The sequence below is a fragment of the Suricata suricatta genome, chromosome 11 (genome assembly GCF_006229205.1).
Source record: "Suricata suricatta isolate VVHF042 chromosome 11, meerkat_22Aug2017_6uvM2_HiC, whole genome shotgun sequence".
Classification (NCBI taxonomy): domain Eukaryota; kingdom Metazoa; phylum Chordata; class Mammalia; order Carnivora; family Herpestidae; genus Suricata; species Suricata suricatta.
Window position 1 is genome coordinate 63,681,019 of NC_043710.1, and position 21,417 is coordinate 63,702,435.

At 37.5% G+C, this 21,417-nt stretch overlaps 1 protein-coding gene and 1 long non-coding RNA gene across 5 annotated transcripts in view; one reads left to right on the forward strand and one right to left on the reverse strand.

Moving 5' to 3' along the window:
* Nucleotides 1-21,417, forward strand: part of PCF11 (PCF11 cleavage and polyadenylation factor subunit) — a 23,902-nt gene continuing 2,485 nt past the window's right edge. The window contains exons 1-14 of one of the 4 annotated variants that reach the window (XM_029956104.1): nt 1-660; nt 4,371-4,496; nt 6,356-6,544; nt 6,886-7,080; nt 7,873-8,987; nt 9,387-9,567; nt 9,673-10,156; nt 10,688-12,252; nt 13,789-13,888; nt 17,129-17,248; nt 17,730-17,832; nt 19,970-20,153; nt 20,646-20,801; nt 21,046-21,138. In XM_029956104.1, coding sequence (XP_029811964.1) covers nt 469-660; nt 4,371-4,496; nt 6,356-6,544; nt 6,886-7,080; nt 7,873-8,987; nt 9,387-9,567; nt 9,673-10,156; nt 10,688-12,252; nt 13,789-13,888; nt 17,129-17,248; nt 17,730-17,832; nt 19,970-20,153; nt 20,646-20,801; nt 21,046-21,138 — 4,803 coding nt within the window. In that variant the 5' untranslated portion in view covers nt 1-468. Of the gene's footprint in view, nt 661-4,370; nt 4,497-6,355; nt 6,545-6,885; nt 7,081-7,872; nt 8,988-9,386; nt 9,568-9,672; nt 10,157-10,687; nt 12,253-13,788; nt 13,889-17,128; nt 17,249-17,726; nt 17,833-19,969; nt 20,154-20,645; nt 20,802-21,045; nt 21,139-21,417 lie in introns of all 4 variants that reach the window. The other 3 variants (XM_029956103.1, XM_029956106.1, XM_029956105.1) reach the window with 3 other exon arrangements.
* Nucleotides 18,623-21,417, reverse strand: part of LOC115305971 — a 12,399-nt gene continuing 9,604 nt past the window's right edge. Inside the window, exon 4 of the long non-coding RNA XR_003915114.1 lies at nt 18,623-18,659. This is a non-coding gene — a long non-coding RNA (uncharacterized LOC115305971). The remainder of the gene's footprint in view (nt 18,660-21,417) is intronic.

Genomic DNA, 21,417 nt, shown 5'->3' on the forward strand with positions numbered 1-21,417 from the left:
CGAAAGCCCGGGTAGTGCCCGGAGAAGAAGGCGGTGTCTGGACATCCTGCGGAAGGGCCGAAGGCCGGGCTTGTGACGTTACTGGCTGAACCAATCACCTCTGGTCTTATCAACGGCTCCGCCCACTTACCGCACATTTCCCCTCCCCTTGCTCATTTTGCACGACGCAGCGGTTGGGAACACAGACATTTTCGGAGCTGGAGCCGCCACTGCCGCCGCCATTTTGTGTCAGTGGAGAAAGAAGCTTCTGTGGCGGCTGGAAGTGGACGGAGATCACCCTTGAGACGGCGGCGTTTCATACCCGAGGTTCCCCCTGTGTCGTCCCCTAACCCCCCTCCGCGGTCAGCATGTGGTGAAGCCGGAGCCGCGAGAGACCCGGGGAGAGGAAGAGGAGTCGGAAGGGAGGCGGGGTATCGAGAGCGGCTTCAGCTTCAGCTGCGGCGGACCTCGGAGGGGGGCCGCGGCGCAATGTCAGAGCAGACGCCGGCCGAGGCCGGTACTGCGGGGGCCCGGGAGGACGCCTGTCGGGATTATCAATCATCACTCGAAGACCTGACCTTCAATAGCAAACCGCACATCAATATGCTGACCATTCTAGCCGAGGAGAACCTGCCCTTCGCCAAGGAGATCGTCTCTCTCATCGAGGCCCAAACCGCCAAGGTTTTTATACACCCCGCAGCCTCCTATTCTTCTAATACTCCCTGATTTTAGTGTCAGCCTCATCCCAGGTCTCGCTTCCATCCAAAGGGGGGGACAGTGGTCCTCCTCTCCAACCCTCCACCTCCAACTCAGGCTCGGTCTTTGGCCCAGGCTTCGAGCGTGGGCCTCTCTTGGCGGGGGGGGGGGGCAGTGGGGAGGATCAAGGGTGGAGTCCCACTTCCGCTTACCAGCTCCCTATTTAGGCCTCCTCATTGTATATCCCGACACACACGTTTTGAATAGAGCCCTTTGAGGGGGGGGACTTAAAAGGCAGTTTGTGGGGTGGGGAAGTAAGAGTTAACCATTTTAACCCTCGGGGGAAGGTGGGGAGTGGTCGTTCTCCCATTCCCTGCCCCCAACCCCCACCCCCCCTACCCTTTTGGGTAATTGTGCTCTGTGGGTTGGAAGGAGGTGAAGGGGGACCTGGGAGCGAGCTGTTGGTGGGTGGGAGTAGGGAATTGGCCCCGAGTGGAGCAGCCGCCTGTTAGGAGCCCAACATGGCGCCTGAAAAGCACATGATGCGAAAGGGAAGAGAGGAGAATCCATTCCCTGCCAGCCAGGCAGCTGCTCACACCCGTCAGCCCCGTTTTGGGGTGGGGGCGGCTAGATCGAACTTTTAGTTTCCTATCGGAGGGTCTAATTTGCCCCAAAATACGGGAAATTGGGGGTGAGGGTGGGGTGAGGGTGGCGGGGGGAGGAGATCTTATCCAACCTGTAGGTGGAGAACTGGCCCAATGGGTAACAAGTACTTGTAGTTTTCTTTTTGAAAAGTTCAGTCCCTCCTCCTCTTCCTTTTCTCTTTTTTTCCTCCCTTCCCGGATAGTGAAGACGTGCTTTTCTTCACCCCTTGACGGAAGTGGTCCTCTGCCACCCTATATTTCCCTGTAGTCCTCCTCTTCTGTGGATTCATGTGGGAGCGATATGTCATTTAAGTTACTGTTAAACTTAGTTTCATGACGAGTTTTAATAGCTTCCCAGTATTACGTTTTAAGTTATTTTTCAAGCTTGTACTTACGGTTTAGTTTTTTCTAGTTGTTAGTGATTGAAATTAACAGGATGAGCCTCCTTTTAGCAGAGTGAACCCCTTTTAAAAGGCCACTTAACAACAACCACCAATATATTGTTTAGAGGCGGTTTCTGTCTAGTGTACAACTGAGTGGTCTGACTCTTAATAAATGGTTTTGAAATGTGTGACTGGTATTATAAAATTTGTGAATAAAACATATAAAATATGTATTTGTCTTTTTTATTTACCTTTGTAAGGTGTAGAATCTGTTTCCAAGACTTATTTTTATCTACGTGGTTGTGTGTTTTAAACAAAAGTCTTTAAGTGACTTGACTTGGGTTCATTCTTTAGGTTCCATCCACTCTTTTGGGTAAATCTGTTCACAAGATACACGGTTTCAGGTGGTCCTTTCATACCTTAATTTAAAGAGGACAAAAGTAAAGGTGTTTTGTTTTGTATTGTTTTTAAGGGCCCTACAAGTTTGTCATGCTCAGTCTGAAAGCTGAAATACAAATCTTCATTCACCTTTTCCTGTGAATGTCTGTGAAACAGTTATTGTTCTTTTTTAAAAAGTATGAGACTTAAAAAGGAAGCATTCCTCATACTCAACATCCTTTTTATTGGTATCACAAACATGTTGGACGTGAAGTTAGTTTTTGCCTTGTTGAAGACTTACCTTGACATTGAATGCCTTTTTTAAAAAAACAAAACACTTGCTTTTTTTTTTTTTTTTAATAACATTGATTTTTAAAATCTAATTACCTAGTAGTTTGGGGATTACTAATATTCCACAGCATCTAATATTTAGTTCAGGTTGTCACTCAACAGTTTCCTTGCTGGTTTTTAATGGATCCAGAAGACCTTCGAGAAGTGAAAACTAAATGCTGACTATAGTGACCACATTAAAAGTTGTATTTGTGTATGGAGACACAGTGGTGAAAATAGATGGACTATTTGCTGATAAAAGCTGAAATTTTTTTGGCACACGTTTCCTGGTTATTTTTGGAAAGCCAGGTTGAGGAAAAGATGTAAAAGTCCCTGGGAAAATAATCAGGGTTGGGGTTGAGGGTGAGGGGAGGGATTTTCTGTCATTTGGTAGCAAACTGGCTTGGTGTTGTGTTTCTGGAGGTGAATGTTTGTGTCCTTATTCTCTAGCGTCTCTGCATTACTAAAGGATTCACACCTAGTTTGACTCCTCCCATGAGGCAGTAGTAGAAAAATATTACATACAGGATTCACTTGTACAATAAAAAAATTAGCCTACTGAACAGATTTTGGTTTTAAAGAGAGCCTGTCTTCATGAGTCCAACAATAACTAAAATGGTGTAAAACATGACATGGTAAGATAAAGACACAGCAATAAAGCATTTGACATGTTGGTACTTGTTAGTATACCCACATGCAGTGGCCTTGTGAACCCTTTTATTAGATAGGACCCTAAAAAATTTTTCATACAAAGTTATTCAAAGGTTTCCGTGGCCAACTTTGGTTGGAAAGGTATCAGAAGCAAGAGCACTTCCACACACTTGTATGGGCAATTGGTTTTGTGAAATATGGTGTTGTGTACTGCAGAACTGTGAACCTACCCTAGCTACAGATAGCTATGGGTGTTGTTCAGGGTTAAGATTCCGATACACATGAGATGGGTAAATGGGGATAATTTTTTTTATTTTGTCTTTAAATCATGGGTGCTCCTGTGGAGTCGGGAGTTAACACTTTTTATGGTGTGTCTTAATGCTCCTCAAGTCTGTGAACCTGCTGATGCTTTCTGGAAACTTGCTGTACGTTCTAAAAGCCAGTGGTGGGTTAGGCATTGCAGTTGAACCGGGGCAACATTTCTTTGCTTTGGAAAGGGCCACCTGTATCAGCATCACCACACTGGTTTTGCACAAATTTAGAAACACTGGTTTGTGCGTACCAGAGGAAAAATATTTCGACGGAGAGTCCATGCTGTGAAGAAAATCTTCAGGACAAATCCTGGTTTCCAGAGTCAAGTTCAACCTGATTTACATGACTCAGCAGCTGCTCCATCCAGTTTTTCTTGTATCAGTAACAACTTGCACCTTCCTGCATGTCCATGTGCAAGTTTCAGAGTGGGTTTTTTTTTTTTTTGCCATTAACTTCATATGTGAAGTGTACTTAATTTCTTTGTTCCTTGGATTATAGAAAGTAGTCCTAATGATTTTACAGGTAACAAACGTGTCTTAGACTCTAACATATAAAATATACCTATGAGAATTAGGGTTTCTGCCAGAGGTCTAGAAACTTTACTTCATTGAGACTAGGCACACTATTCTAAGTTAATGTGAGTCACAGAGCTTACACTTGGGTTACAGAAAATACCCTTTCCCCTTTTTGCTCACTTAAAACACAGGTCTTTTTAGCATATGAGCCTGAAATTACATTTGAGTGTTAAATGAATGTGCTAAAGATTATGGTTTTTCTTTCTGGTGTTTCTGAGCTTATATGCTCAACTAAAGATCGTTGTAAGAGATGACACCTTGATTGAACATTTAAGTTTCATAAGGGTTAATATTAATTCAAAAGTATTTAGCATCAACAAGAATAGAAATCTGTATTGTAGGTTTAAAAACTCACTTTTAAAAGTAATTCTGTGGTGACAATTCATTATACTAAACTTCTCAGTTTCTTTTTATCACTTCAGGCTCCTTCCTCAGAGAAGCTTCCTGTTATGTACCTTATGGATTCTATCGTGAAAAATGTTGGACGAGAGTATCTCACTGCCTTTACTAAAAATCTAGTTGCAACATTTATTTGTGTGTTTGAAAAGGTATATATGCATTTAGAAACATTTGAATTTTAAAAAAATGTGTTCCTGATTAAATAAATACTTGTCTTTGTGTTGGGTTTTCTTGGGTGGTGAAATGTTTTATTCTCTTGTATATTTATCAAGTACTATGCTAAAGTTAGTGTTTTATGTTAGATTTTTAAAGCAGATTCTAGGACTTTTCCATTATTACCCATTCAAGAATAGATGGGGTTGCTTTTAGAATATTTTGTTTTTAAGTGAGTTCATTTGATTAAACTGTTCTATCACTAGAATATGGCAAAAATATCTGAAATTATCAAGAGTACTTCAAATTTCATTGTTGCAGTTTCTAGTGTTAGGATGTTGACTATTCCCATCTGGAAAAGAAAAGCATAATCTTCCAGTGTGTCCCAACCTGTGATTGGTCCCTGAAACTTTTGTGATATTTTTCCTCCCCTGGGAATGTTTCCCGTTGTTACTTTGTTCAAGTGTGTTTTCTGTGAATGTTCTAGGTATGTGTGAATGGTAGACCAGTTAATTGCTATAAGTTACTTTGGAAATCCCTTCTTAGTGTTTAGGAGAAAGTCTTGTTAGTTTCTGTTCCCAGGGATTGCACATTACTTCCATAACATTGTATCTCGTAGTTTGTTTAATGCAGTATTATGTCGAGGAAGACAAGGGATTTTCTGAGTAATTCATTCTCTTCCTGTCAAACATCTTTCACACTGAGCAAAAGGACATTTATAAGTAATTTAGTTTTAAATATTGTTTCCTAATGGAAAAAGTGGTAGTTCTTACATTTTATTAGCTGTACATGTTGTGTTTGGAGAAATCTTAATAGTTGTCAGACTTGGAGAATTGGGATTATTTTGAAAGAAATAGCAGATTTTACTTGTCTCTTAGAAAATGTGTAGTTGCTACTTGAGTAATTTTTTTCTTTGAAGCTCTTAGAAAAAAATACTGCTAGTAAGTGTATGCGGATGGAATTTGGAAAGCTGGATTTCAGATTGTGTTAAGGAGCTTGTTGATGAATAGTGTATTGTAGACCTTGACTAAATACTGCTTACCTGAAGCCATGGTTTAAGGAGAGGCTTATAGAAGTTGGGGAGATCAACCAGCCTCTTGGTTTCAGTTTCATTATGTTCGAATTTATTAGTTGGGTATTTGTTAGAATACCTCTTACTGAATCTAACAGGGCTTTGACCTTGCAGTTGATGAAAATGACTTTATAGTAAATAAAATTCTCTAAAACTTGAATATAGTCAAGGTTTTATTATCTTTAAATTCTAATTCAGTTTTCTCAAGTACTAGGTTTCTGTGCTGGCTAGTTTTTGCATATCCTTGTTAATGTTATTCCTGTCATAGTTAGGTATCACTGAAGCCCAACAGTGGGTATGATTTCTGTGAATTTCAAATTTTTAGGTGATTTCCATACCACAAATAAATTGTTCATAGGTGCCAACCATATTGTATTGTAGAAGATTGGCTAGGGAGATAGATTTGTCTTACAGGTTAAACTATTTTCTGTTTGTTTTACCCTTTTGTCCAGAGTAAGAGTAACAAGGAATACTCTATCAAGCCCTAAAATTTGGAAACATTTTATACTACTAAAAATAGAAGCTTAGAGGTTGGGTTTCATGAAGGTCAGGGGATAAGGACTTAAATTTTCTGAATTTTTTTTGAGGGAGAAGTTTTTTTTATTAACTTTACATTTCCAAACCAAGTATACCTTTAACAAGTTATTACCATTGTATATACTTATGAATGAGTAGTATGTTTGCTCCTATTGAGTAGAACAGAGATTTATACAGCTTTAATACTTAATGCTTAAAACATTCTATAGTAACTTAACAAGCCATAGAATTGTTCTGTTGTTCTAGGTGGATGAAAATACTAGAAAAAGTTTATTTAAATTACGTTCCACATGGGATGAAATATTCCCTTTGAAGAAGCTTTATGCCCTGGATGTCAGAGTCAATTCGTTAGATCCTGCTTGGCCTATTAAACCTCTGCCCCCCAATGTGAATACATCTAGCATCCATGTGAATCCTAAATTTTTAAATAAATCGGTAAGTTTTAATTTGAATGGTATATAATACTTTTAAGTGTCAGATTTTGATTTATCTGAAGCTTCTTGTTGGAAATCCAATACCCTGTGCTAAATCCATTTCATTACAAAAATTTTATTTCCACTCAGGTTCACAGTGCCTTTAAAATACATTCTTGTTTAGGTGTTGCATAATATCCTTATTTCAGGTTTTGAAATTTTTGAAAGATTTTCTGTGTGCTTTTAAATATGACAGACCATTTATGATTATGGATAGTATTTATTAAGAGATCAGCTGATGATTTTCCCCCTTCCTTTTTAGCTCTGAAATATATTTTTTTAACACATTATTTTTTCTTGTAGCCCGAAGAGCCTTCGACACCTGGCACCGTGGTCAGTTCCCCTAGCATCTCCACTCCTCCAATTGTTCCTGATATACAAAAGAATCTTACCCAAGAACAACTAATAAGGCAGCAGTTACTGGCAAAACAAAAACAGTTGTTAGAACTTCAGCAGAAAAAGCTGGAACTTGAGCTAGAGCAAGCTAAGGCACAACTGGTAAGTAGAGGAGATTTGGCATTTTAAATATTTTAAACTGGTCTTCAGATAGAAAGGTAATTATTTTGTATTTGAATTGTATTCGCGTGTTATTTTTTTTTAGTGAATGTATTTTTTTTCCCACATTTATTTGGTAAATTATACCTCTTTATTAGGCCAAAGTTTTATTTCCTTATTGTAAAACTCACTTCAGTATAAACTGTACATTTGTTTCAAATGCTTTTTTCTGTTAAATTGCTATCTTTTAAGATAACACCTTAGCTTAATTAACATATCATGGGAGTTTACTGCCTGTCCCAAGAGTATGTTGTGAATGTTTTGTGTAGTCTTTAATGTTTTATGAGCTTAGGTTTCATGAGTAGAAATCTAGTTCCTAAAAGCCTATGAAAGAAAAGCCATCACAGAATTAAGGAGGCTAGAAAGATTACATATTTCCATGCATAGTACCTTTTACTAAGTTATTTTACTTAGTACTTGAATTTGAGCGTGAGGAAGTAAAGGAAGGCAAAATTTTATCAAGTTCATTATCAGTGAAATTAAGAGGAACTAAATTTTATGACCTGAAATTTAGCTGGAATGACTCTGATTCTTCTGCACCTAGGGTGCAGTGATTTATTTGGCAATTTCTTAGTAGTGGAACTACTGTTATGAAAACCTCAGAGTAAAGGACCAGTAAGAAATAACAGGCCCTATTAGATTTATTGAAAAAAACATTACATTCTTTAGTTTTTGTATCCCTGGCAGTCTGCATGTTTTATGTATTAACAGGAACAACTTAACTTTGTATTTCAGGCAGTTTCTCTTAGTGTTCAGCAGGAGACATCCAACTTGGGTCCTGGATCTGCACCATCCAAATTACATGTTCCACAAATTGCCCCTATGGCAGTTAAACCTCCCCATCAGGTTCCTGTGCAACCAGAGAAAAGCCGTCCAGGTCCATCCTTACAAATTCAGGATTTGAAAGGAACTAACCGGGATCCCCGTCTTAATAGAATGAGTCAACATTCTTCGCATGGAAAAGATCAGAGTCACAGGAAAGAATTCCTGGTGAACACATTGAACCAATCTGATACTAAGACCAGTAAAACTGTACCCTCTGAAAAACTAAATTCATCCAAGCAAGAGAAAAGCAAATCAGGTGAAAAAATAACCAAGAAAGAACTTGACCAGTTAGATTCTAAATCTAAATCTAAGTCTAAATCACCATCACCTTTGAAAAACAAATTATCCCACACAAAAGACTTGAAAAATCAAGAATCCGAAAGTGCAAGGGTGTCTGACATGAGCAAGAGAGATCCTAGGTTAAAAAAACATCTTCAGGATAAGACTGATAGCAAAGATGATGATGTTAAAGACAAGAGAAAAACTGCAGAAAAAAAGGATAAAGATGAGCACATGAAATCATCTGAACACAGACTGGTTGGAAGTCGAAATAAAATCATCAATGGCATTGTACAAAAGGATACAATTATGGAAGAATCAGAAAAACAAGGGACAAAACCAGGGAGATCAAGTACTAGAAAGAGATCAAGATCGCGATCACCCAAGTCTCGATCACCAATTATACATTCTCCAAAGAGAAGAGATAGGCGGTCACCCAAAAGAAGGCAAAGGAGTATGTCTCCAACTTCGACACCCAAAGCTGGAAAGATTCGCCAATCAGGAGTTAAGCAGTCACATATGGAAGAGTTTACACTACCTTCCAGGGAAGAGCGAAATGCTAAAAGAAGTAATAAACAGGATATTCGAGATCCGAGACGAATAAAAAAGACTGAAGAGGACCGACCACAAGAAGCTGCAAATCAGCATTCTACAAAATCAGGCACTGAACCAAAGGAGAATATAGAAAATTGGCAAAGTTCCAAGTCTACCAAAAGATGGAAATCTGGTTGGGAAGAAAATAAGAGGTAGGATGTTAACATTTTTACTTAAGTAAAAGAATATACGTATGTTTTAAATATAGTGTTAATTTTAAAATTGGGAAATATTTATTGGATGCTATAATTCGTGGTTTATTTTTCCTTTTATTTCTCAATAACTCTATGGGTGAAATCCCATTATTATTGCTATTTTACACATAAGGAGACTGAAGTTTAGAAAGGTTAACTAGTCTACCTAAGGCTGCACATCTAGGACATGCAGGAATTAGAATTCATGTCTGATTTTCCTGACTTCAGATCTTGTGCTCTTGATCATTTAGTTAATTTCTGTTGTTACATATATTCATTTTAACGAGATCCTTTGGAATATGGTCCTGAGTAATTGAAAAATTTTTATGAAGTAACATCCTGCTTTTATGGTTTCAGCTTACAACAGGGTGATGAACATAGTAAATCTCCTCATCTAAGGCATAGGGAGAGCTGGTCAAGCACTAAAGGAATCTTGTCACCTCGAGCCCCAAAGCAGCAGCATCGATTAAGTGTAGATGCCAATCTTCAGATTCCTAAAGAGTTAACTCTTGCAAGCAAAAGAGAATTACTTCAAAAGGTAGTTACTATGATCCCATAGAGTCATTTTTCTCTTTGACTAAGTTTTTTTGTAAGTACTTTTTATATTTAAAATATTTGATTTCCTTTTATCACCCCTACACAGACGAGTGAACGTTTAGCATCTGGTGAAATTACACAGGATGAGTTCCTTGTTGTTGTGCATCAAATTCGACAGCTATTTCAGTATCAAGAAGGTAAACATAGATGCAATGTACGGGATAGTCCTACAGAAGAAAATAAAGGTGGATTAAAAAAGAAACCTCTCTTATCTGATGCTGAATTAACCTACTATGAACATAAAGCAAAACTGAAAAGGACACAGGTTCAGCATTCATTTCCAAGACTTGATCTCTTAGATCCTGATATTTTTGACTACCCTTTGACTGATGCCTTGTTGTCTGGAATAGAATGTGAGCCATCCAAAAGTAAACATGCAAGTAGGAGTAGTGGAGCACAGTTTGACAGAAAAGAACAATTTAGTGAAAGAGCAAGACGTCTTTCTCCTATATCTGGGAGTCGTACTTATGCTGAGAATCTTTCACCCCATGAGGGCCGGAGAAGACATGACGAGCAAGTCTCTGCTAAAGGTAGAAAAAGTTAAATCAGATTATGCCTATTGAATCACACAGCAGTGAAGGGAAAATGAACAAGCTAAGTGGGGATGGATTTTTGTGACTGTTCAGACTACCTTTTGTTTGTTTCATTTCATTTTATCCCTCAAAGGGAAGGGAAGGGAGCTAATACTTAAGGCCACCCTGTGTTAGGTACTTGACTTAGGTTCTTTATGTATGTACTCTGATTTAATCCTCACAACAACCCAATTAAATATATTTTATCCCATTTTTCAGATAGGAAGCAAGACCAGAGAGGTTAAATAACTTGCTCTCAAAGTCAAATAATTAGTTGACCAAATGGGGATTTTCTTTTTTTTAACCCAGGTGTGTCTGACTCTAGAGGGCATCCTCTTTCTTGCTCCTTGATAGGCTGTCTTTTCCTTCCCCTCTAATAAAGTGAGCTAGCTTTGGGTATTTTTGGCTACACATTTACATGAAAATAAAAAAGATTTAAGATAATAAAAATTCAGACTGAGGGAAAATAACTTTTTTTCTTTTTAAAAGGTGTACGAGAGGAGCAGAGATCACCATTCAATGATCGTTTTCCACTTAAGCGACCTAGATATGAAGATTCAGATAAACCATTTGTAGATAGCCCAGCATCAAGATTCGCCGGCCTCGATACAAATCAGCGACTTACAGCTTTAGCTGAAGACAGACCATTATTTGATGGGCCTAGTAGGCCATCAGTAACAAGAGATGGCCCAACCAAGATGATTTTTGAAGGACCTAATAAATTAAGCCCTAGAATTGATGGACCTCCTACACCAGGTTCTCTTCGGTTTGATGGGTCACCGGGACAAATGGGGGGAGGTGGCCCTTTGAGATTTGAAGGACCACAAGGTCAGCTAGGAGGTGGGTGTCCTTTGAGATTTGAAGGTCCTCCAGGACCTGTAGGGACACCTCTGCGGTTTGAGGGGCCGATGGGTCAGGCAGGAGGAGGTGGTTATCGGTTTGAAGGTTCCCCTAGTCTGAGGTTTGAGGGATCTGCAGGTGGTTTGCGGTTTGAAGGACCAGGGGGCCAGCCCGTGGGTGGTCTCAGGTTTGAGGGACATCGGGGTCAACCTGTGGGTGGTCTACGGTTTGAGGGACCTCATGGTCAGCCTGTGGGTGGACTTAGATTTGATAATCCCCGAGGCCAGCCTGTAGGTGGACTTAGATTTGAAGGGGGTCATGGTCCATCAGGGGCTGCAATTAGATTTGATGGACCTCATGGTCAGCCAGCAGGTGGGATCAGATTTGAGGGCCCTTTGCTACAGCAGGGAGTTGGAATGCGGTTTGAGGGCCCCCATGGTCAGTCAGTAGCTGGTTTGAGGTTTGAAGGACAACATAATCAACTTGGTGGGAACCTTAGGTTTGAGGGTCCACATGGTCAGCCAGGTGTTGGGATCAGATTTGAAGGACCGTTAGTCCAACAAGGAGGTGGAATGAGGTTTGAGGGTCCTTCTGTACCAGGAGGTGGCCTGAGAATTGAAGGGCCTCTAGGTCAAGGTGGTCCAAGATTTGAAGGTTGTCATGCTTTAAGGTTTGATGGGCAGCCAGGTCAGCCATCACTCTTGCCAAGATTTGATGGATTACATGGGCAGCCAGGTCCTAGATTTGAAAGAACTGGTCAGCCAGGTCCACAGAGATTTGATGGACCACCTGGACAGCAGGTTCAACCAAGATTTGATGGTGTGCCTCAAAGATTTGATGGCCCACAACACCAGCAAGCATCAAGGTTTGATATTCCTCTTGGTCTTCAAAGCACACGATTTGACAATCATCCTTCACAAAGGCTTGAATCAGTGTCTTTCAATCAGACTGGTCCATATAATGATCCACCTGGCAATGCTTTTAATGCCCCATCCCAAGGACTGCAGTTCCAAAGACATGAACAAATGTTTGATTCACCTCAAGGACCAAATTTTAATGGACCACATGGCCCTGGAAACCAGAATTTCTCGAATCCCCTTAACAGAGCTTCTGGACACTATTTTGATGAAAAGAATCTTCAGAGTTCCCAATTTGGAAACTTTGGCAATTTACCTGCTCCAATAACAGTAGGAAATATTCAGGCGTCTCAACAGGTAAGTCTGTTATAGTTACTCTAAACTGATGTTCTTTGCAGATGTGAACCATTTTAATGTTTTTAGGGTTTGAAGATTTTTAGGAGATAATATATTCTCTAGATTGGACAGTTTTTAAGGTACTCCAAAAGTCCACATGCTAGGCAAGTGAGATGAGAGTCTTTGAGCCTTAAATTTAAATTTAAATTTGCACTTTAGACCCAGAATTGATTTTCAGCTCTCCCAGGATCTAAATCCAGGATCTAAATCTTTCAGTCTCTATTTTTTTTCTCTCTCTCTCTCTCTCTCTCCCCCTCCCTCTCTCCCTCACACCTCAGTCTGTTTTTGTTTTTTTAATGGACTTTATTTTTTTAGAATAGTTTTAGATTCACAGCACACTTGAGCTGTGAAATACAGAGATTTCCCATATTATCCCTTATACATGCATAGCCTCTCCATTATGTTTTTTCATTTATGGTTTCAAAGCTAGTAAAGTATTATACAATTATGAATTTGTTTCATAGACTTTTGCTACATGGTAGAACTGTGGAGACCTTTAAAGTTATAGGAGCTGTTTAGACTTTTCATAACTTCCTTAGCCCGAAATAGACAAATAAAACCAAACTGCCCATGTTTTTACAGTTTTCTTTTTCTCTCTTCCTACTTTTCACCACCTTTCCAGTGATTCCAATTGAATACAGTTGTGTGATATTAATGTAAACACAACAAACTTGTGACATGTCTCCCAAATATATTCAATACGTTACCTAAACTTGTACAGTCACCTGTTGGTATTCTCTTGGTTTTGTTCTGTATATATTATAAAATGCATATTGAAATAATTTTAAAGCATTATGCTTATATTGTACGATTCATGACTACTTTGCTTGCCTGCTGAAATTCTCCTGGCCTAAATTTACTGTTTTTCTAGGCACTGACATTATCTCACTAGGACTAAGATTCATTCTATACTAGTAATGTTGCATGGAAGAAAATGTAAAAAAAAATTTTTTTTAATGTGTTATCAGCATTATTGATAGAAAAGCAGCCTGTATAGTAGTTGTTTGTCTTTTATAGTCTACTTTGCAACTCAAAGTATGGTGTTTAAGCAGGATGATCAAAAAAAGAGTTAAACTGATTAAAGCAGGCTTTTTATATCTTGGGAAGGAGTCTGGTCAGGAGTTCTGGCTTCAGCTTTGCTGCCCACTAGCTGTTATGATTGTGTACAGGTTACGTTTCTGGATATCAATTCTATTTGTCAAATAAGGTAAGCAAGGTAAAGTGATTTGTATAAGGCCACACAGCTTGTTGGCTATCTGATGTTTGCATGGTATCTTAAACTTCTCATTTCCTTATAATTCCATGAAACAGGTAAGTGAAGATGTTCCTTTTTTGTAGAAAGTCTAGAAATGAAGTGACCCAGTTAAGTTACACTTGTAAATTTTTATTGTAGAAACCAGGCCTTAAGGTATCTGTTGATATTTTTATATGATTAGAATGTTAAACTTTTAGTTAAATACAGAAAGGATGTTTTTAAAACCAAAGTTTCTCTTAAAGGTTCTCACTGGTGTTGCTCAGCCAGTAGCATTTGGCCAAGGACAACAATTTTTACCAGTTCATCCACAAAATCCTGGAGCATTTGTTCAGAATCCTTCAGGTATGTACTTTCTGAACTTAGTGTTTTTCTGAAAGACAAATACTGTTTTGTTGAGTAGCTATTTTCTCAATTTTAGTAAAAGACAATTTTGAGAGGAGGGTATATGCAGTTTAGAGAAATTTAATATGGCTAGAATTTTTTGTTCCCTTTTTGAGTTTGTTTCCATTGTTGAGGTATATTCACATGGATCCTGTTTATAGCCAGACATGGTTAGCCAGGGTTTTTTAGACCATAAAAAAAGAAAGAAAAGTGTTGGATAGTAGCTGGAAGATGGAGTAAAGGGTGACATTTGTGTTGAGGTGAAATGAAAGAAATAACAAACCTCAGATATCTCAATCCAGTAAACACAAAATGGATACTGGGAATGTTGCCATATAAAGTTGATTCATTCATATGTTTTTATGAGCACTCAAATAATAATTGTACACAGCATGTTAAAAAAAGTAGAAATAGGGCTCCTGGCTGGTTTAGTTGGTAGAGCATGCCGTCCTTGATTTTTGGGTTGTGAGTTCAAGCCCCAGGTTGGATGTAAAAATTTCTTTAAAAAAAAAAAAAAAAAGGTAGTAGAAAGAAGTAGAAAAAAACTGTGAGTCCCTAGCCGGGTCTTTTGTTACTGTGTGATGAGACATAATGGTTGTTATGAATACAGTAACAGTATTGGATATGAGAGCTTTAAAAGTGAATTTTAGTTTTGGGGTGTCTGGGTGCCTTAGTTGGTTAAGCATCTGACTCTTGATTTTGGCTCAGGTCATGAGTTGGAGCTCCTAATCAGGCTTCATGCTGCTTGGGATTCACTTTTCTCTCCATCTCACCCTCCCCTACTCGTTCTCTCTCTCTCTCTTTCTCTTTCTTTCTGCCCCCCAAAAATAAATAAACTTAAAAAGTGAATTTTAAATTTAATATGAAAAAATGGGAAATACATAAATTAAGGTGATTTACAAATAACTGAAAGTTTTATTGTATTGAGAACTAGCCCAAACAAATTGTAGTGGTACTTGCTTTATTTTTTAATCATTAAAATAGGCATTTTCAGGAACATGCTCTAGCATGGCACTATGTAGTTTACAATTTTGAGAGTTTACTTCTGAAGTAACTAGGGAAATCCTAGTCAGTCAAGTTCTAGTTTATGCCTTAGTTCTTAAATTAATTATGTCATCACAAGAAATTCATGCAGTTTGAAAACTTTTTGTTTTTAATTTCTGGATTGACCATTAGGATAAATTAATATTTTTAAATGTTTTGTTGTCACCATATTGAAAAGGGACGTAAAGAATTGGGATCTAAAGTTACAAGACCAGTGTTAGAAGATATACTTTATTGCTTTATAGGTAGGCAGGGTATACGCAAATATCCTCTCTGGGATATTCAGTTGCTTCCTCTAGACAGACAATAAAGTCAGTATTTGCCTGGGGTGTTTGCTTTTTAAGGGTCAAACAAGGTAGTCAGTGCAAAAGTACTTTGTAACATGTGCTGTATTAACGTGTTTTTTGTAGAACTCCGTTTTTCTTGTTGAGTAGAGGACTTGCTGCGTTAGGGTTGGTAGCAGGAGACAGTAGGCAAAAACTGCAAATTTTCTTTTTGCTTTTCCAGCTTTGGGGGTGCATGTGTATACATACAGGGCATAGCAGTGTCACAGAGGAAATCACATCTTTTTCCTCTGGGTTGGAGGTTTTGAGTGAGATGTTAGGTATGCCTTCCGTCTTCAAGTTCTGCTCACTCCTAAAGAGATGTAAAAAGTATTCAGTGTTCTTTATTCAGCTTCTCTTAAGGTTTCTTCTTGAAAATAAAAGTAAAAACACCTCTTTTGTAGTAGTAAATATTTATGTAAACATATTGCTCATTTGCTGTATGCTGTGCATTGTGCTAGGATAATCCTTCTTTACATTAAAACTGAGGCACACAGATAAGCAACTTGGTCATGTCACACAAATAGAATATGCGATTTCTAGTTAGAATCCCAGGAGTCTTATTTCCATAGTTAATGCATTGATCACTCAGTTTGGCTAGTTATAACTCTGAAACATAAATATAGTGAATTCCAGCGAAATGTAAATGTCAAACTGTAGTGTGAATTGGTGTTGTAATTGACTATTGAGGTTAATTCATGTATTCAGATATTTCATTTTGACAAATATTATATTAGCCTACAATGTACAATGGATTGTGCTAAGTGTATAGTATGCAGCGGATAAGGGCAGAGATTATGTGTATTGTGGATGCAAACTGAATTTCCTGTCACTAAGAAATTTTTAGTAGTTCAGAACTTTTTTCTAGAGGTGTAGTGACATGTGTAATAGATAATAGTGACATACTAATCCATTAAGATATTGTGTTTACAGTTGATTTACAAAATAGTAATTGGGGCACCTGAGTGGCTTAGTTAAGTGTCCGACTTTTGTAAAAGGCTAAAAGGTTTATACGATCTGAAGAGAAACCAGAGTATCCGACTTTTGATTCTAGCTCAGGTCTGATCACACTGTTGTGGGTTTGAGCCCTGCTCAATAAAGTATTTATAAAGTTTTATAAAGTCAGTGTTTTTAGTGTTAGCTTTCAAAATTTGCCTTTAAGAGATGGTGATTTGCTGACCTAAATGAAAAGTTCACTTTAGGAGCTTCTGAGATAATTACATCCTCAGCAAGATTTTGTCAAAATTAAAAAAATTTTTCAATGGTTTTTTTTTTTTTAATGTTTTATTTATTTGAGAGTGAGAGAGAGAGAGAGAGAGAGGGAGAGAGAGAGAGAGAGGGGGGCAGGGCATGAGTGAGGGAGAGGCAGAGACACAGAATCTGAAGCAGGCTTTAGGCTCCGAGCTGTCAGCACAGAGCCCAACATGGGGCTCGAACCCACGAACTGCGAGATCATGACCTGAGCTGAAGCCAGCTACTTAACTGACTGAGTCACCCAGGCTCCCCATTAATGTTTATTTTTGATAGAGACAGAGATAGAGGCAGAGACAGAGACAGAGTGTGAGTTGGGGAGGGGTAGGGAGAGAAGGAAGCACAGAATCTGAAGCAGACTCTGGGCTCCAAGCTGTCAGCACAGAGCCCAACATGAAGCTCGAACTCACTGACAGCGAGATCATGACCTGAGCTGAAGTCAGATCCTTAACTAACTGAGCCACCCAGGCGCCCCCACGTTTATTATTGATAAGGGCATCTTGAAGAAAACATTGAAGAGTGCTTAGTATAATTTGCATCTTGGAGTTCTACTTTCATTTTAAGAGTGCTGTTTTCTTTAAAGGCGCCCTTCCTAAGGCATATCCTGACAACCATCTCAGTCAGGTGGACGTCAATGAATTATTTTCAAAACTGCTGAAAACAGGAATTCTCAAATTGTCCCAGCCAGACTCCTCTACAGCACGTGAGTATGGTTCTGTTTCATGTCTGCAAAACTTTGTTAAGTTATAAAGATGTATGTATGGTTTGATATAATTTGATAATATAAGTTATAAAAGTGCTTAAAAATTTGAATTTCTAACTTAATAAAAATCAAATATAATTGTAAAATTTTCTAAGATGGTACTAGTACCTTTATAGTGGACATTGTTTCAGTTAACATTCCTGCAAATACCATGTGCAGACTTTTTACTAGTTACTTTATATTGATTTATATTGATTTATTTTGATTAAAATTGATGAAATAAAATGTCATGAAAATTGACTTAAGAAATCAGACCTAATTTCACTCACCAAATTAAGAATTGTATTTGTTTCCTTGGCTAGTAGATACAGTGAATAGATAAAATGGGGTTCTCTATATGTTTAAAACACTATAGTAGTCCCCTATAATGAATGCTTAGAGAATGGTATTGAGAAGTTTGGTTTTTTTCCAATTGAAGAAGTAAATGAAGTTGCTACTCACCCTGCCCCTGAAGAGGAGGAAGATCAAAATGAGGATCAAGATGTTCCAGATCTTACCAATTTTACAATCGAAGAATTAAAACAGTATGTAATCTAATTTTCTAATTTTCCAAGATAAATGGGACAATGACTTTAATTAGTCAAACAGTGGATGTTTTTATTAGCACTATTCATTTTACCCCTCTTACAAGTGTTTATAAAACTTAGGAAACATGTTTTCTTTTTCCTTAATGTGGTAAAATATACATAACAAACTTTAAGAAGCCTTTATGTTTTTATTTTTTAATTTATTTAAAAATTTTTTTAATGTTTTTATTTTTGTGAGAGAGAGAGAGAGTACGAGCAGGGGAGGGTCAGAGAGAGAGACACAGAATTGGAAGACAGGCTCTAGGCTCTGAGCAGGCTGTCAGCACAGAGCCTGAAGCGGAGCTAGAACCCCTGAACCGTGAGATCATGACCTGAGCCGAAGTCAGACACTCAACCGACTGAGCCACCCAGGTGCCCCAAGAAGCCTTTATGTTTTTAAATTTCCTTTTAAAATATGTCTGCTGCACAAGTATTTAGACCAAGAGACCATCCCCAAATTTAAACTTTGTAATATCTGTGTTGGTTATAGGAAATATAAGGAGTTAAAATATTAGGTATTGATAATCATGTCTTCCTTTTATCTCCGTTTCTCTTAATCATTTTTTCTGTACTTGATATTTTTATGCTTTTGAAGATTGGAAAATGAGATTTTTACAGTCTAGTATTTAAGAACTTAAAAAATTCTATTTTCATTTTATAAGTAATGCATGTTTATTGTAGGAAATTAGAAAATTCTGGAGCCCCAGGCTGGTTCAGTTGGTAGAGCATGTGACTCTTCATCTCAGGGTTGTGAGTTTAAGCCCCATGTTGGGTGTGGAGCCTACCTAAAAAAAATGAAAGTTAGAAAATTCAGATAAAGGAAATAAAAAAAATAAACTTAACCTACAATTCCCACTTTACTGATAACCACTCTTAACATTTGTTGCATATTTTTTCCTAATACTCTTGTATTACTCACATAAAAAAATTAAAGGTACTTTATGGATTCATTATATCCTTGTGAATACTTTATAAAAATATAGACACCTAATGGGTAACACCTTTTAAAATCAATTTTTTAAACTGTAATTCGTATAATTAAAGCTTTATAATGAAAGTCTTAGAATAAAGGCTTATAATAAAAGATAGTATTCCTTTCTTCTGGCATTACTCTTTACCCAGAAGCATTAAAAAAAATTTTTTTTAAGTTTGTTTATTTATTTTGAAAGAGAGAGGGAGTTTGAGTGTGGAGAAGCAGAGAGAGAGAGGGAGAGCAACAATTCCAAGCAGTCTCTGCACTGTCAGCACAGAGCTGGACTCAGGTCTCGATTTCACAAACCGAGATCATGACCTGAGCTGATATCAAGAGTTGGATGCTTAACTGAACCAGCCATCCAGGCATCCCCACACAGAAGAATTTTTTAACCACTTTTAGCTGTTAGTTATGGTTCCTTGCATTTACTTCTCTATTTCGTAAAAGATACTTATTTTTCTGATTTGTCACATTTAGACAATTTTTTGGCTTCCTGAAAATGAAGATTTAGCTAGCTCTTTTACTGTTCTACCAACTCTTCCCCATATAGTTATAAGACCATTTTTTATTAAATCACTATTTAGTAGTATTAACAGTTGATAACTGCCATATTTATTCAGTTAGTTTGTCTGTGTACCTATTTCTTTCCAAATTGGGAGCTGAGAATTGAAAGAACTGATGCTGACCTCAGTTTACTATTAGTCTAATTTTTTCTTTTTATCTGTACTATTATTATTTCTTCTGTATTACTTTCACCATTCTTTAGAGGAGGGTGGGGCATTTGAGTTACTCAGAACTCCAAAGATCTGAAGAGGTGAAATCCATTTGTTCTGCCATACCCATCTACCACGTCTACCTTGATGTTGACACCTAAGAACAGGCCAGCTATTGCTTTATTAGTTGGCAGATGATCATTCCATTTTTAAGAAAGGAAATAAGTGGGCCAGGCCTGTTAATAGGACTCCATGTTCTAAAATTCACCAGAGTGAAGTAAAAGAGGGTCAATGACCCTCTCAATGATATTAGAGAACAATATTTATCTTTGGGTATTGTTTCAGCCAGCTTTTGGCCATTTTGCCACATTATCAGAACTGAAGATGATTTCTGTGTTTTTCAAAATAGACGTTATGATAGTGTTATAAATCGACTGTACACTGGTATTCAGTGCTACTCTTGTGGAATGAGGTTTACAACATCACAGACAGATGTATATGCAGACCACTTGGACTGGCATTATCGGCAAAATAGAACTGAAAAGGATGTTAGCAGAAAAGTTACTCACAGACGTTGGTACTACAGTTTAACAGTAAGTAATCAATATACCTCCAAACTGTCTTGTAACGTTTAAATCATTTCATTTGAAAAAGTGTTAGTGTTTAAATAATTGCTGGGAGCTATCTCACCAATTTTCTGAATGGAATTTGATCCCTAGGTTTTAAAAATAAATTTGAAGAATATGTATTTACTTTTTGTTGAGAGAAGAGTAGAGCATAAGTTTCTACTAGCTCTAGAATTCCTATAACATTACTTCTTTATGTAAAAACTCATATGTGAGATTTATTTTGTTTAAATTAGTAGTTGTAATTCTAGATGTAATGGAAAATGAACATTAAGATCTTAATTGTTCAGTAGTTGCTTTACATTGTCTCTTATGGGGTTCATAGAGAAGGTATAATTTTAAATAATAAGCAGCATATTGTCGGCAAGTGTACCCTTTTCTTTCAATGGTATTATATTGAAGATAAGCAGAAGTTTAGAAACAAATGAAAATATTCTTTTTAAATCAACTCCTTTTAAGGATTGGATAGAATTTGAGGAAATAGCTGATTTGGAAGAACGGGCAAAGAGCCAGTTTTTTGAAAAGGTGCATGAAGAAGTCGTGCTCAAAACTCAGGAGGCTGCTAAAGAAAAGGAGTTCCAAAGTGTACCTGCTGGACCAGCTGGAGCAGTTGAGGTAAGAAAAGAATATTAAATTTTCTACCTCTGGTCATGCCCCTGACTTCCCTATCAGTGACCAACAGCAGCGAAATAATGTTAACTATTATTGCATGGGAGAGTGCAAAATCCTTAGGACTTATTTTGTATTTATATTCTGAACTTTCAGATAACTCTTAAATTTTCTTTCTTTTAATAAAATGTTTGTATTTTTACCTAAGGTAATGTGTTCTGTAAATTTCATTTTTATGATTCTATTTTAGAGTTGTGAAATCTGTCAAGAACAATTTGAACAATACTGGGATGAAGAAGAGGAAGAATGGCATTTAAAAAATGCTATTAGAGTAGACGGAAAGGTAATTTTCAGTTCTTTCTAAGTGTTAAGATTAGATTTTTTGTAGGGGCTAACTCATCACTTGGAAGGAAAATTGTTTTTGCTTTTTATAATTCGTTATAGAGTGTTTGAGTTGGAAGTTATCTTAGTAACCAACTGGTTCTATACTCATTTTATATAAGAGGTTGCATAATTAGTTAATGATCAACCCAGATTAGGTCTTCTGAATCTAGTCAGTCATCTTTTTGCCTAAATCACATCATTTTATTTTGTATATATAATTCATCATAAAAAACTCTGT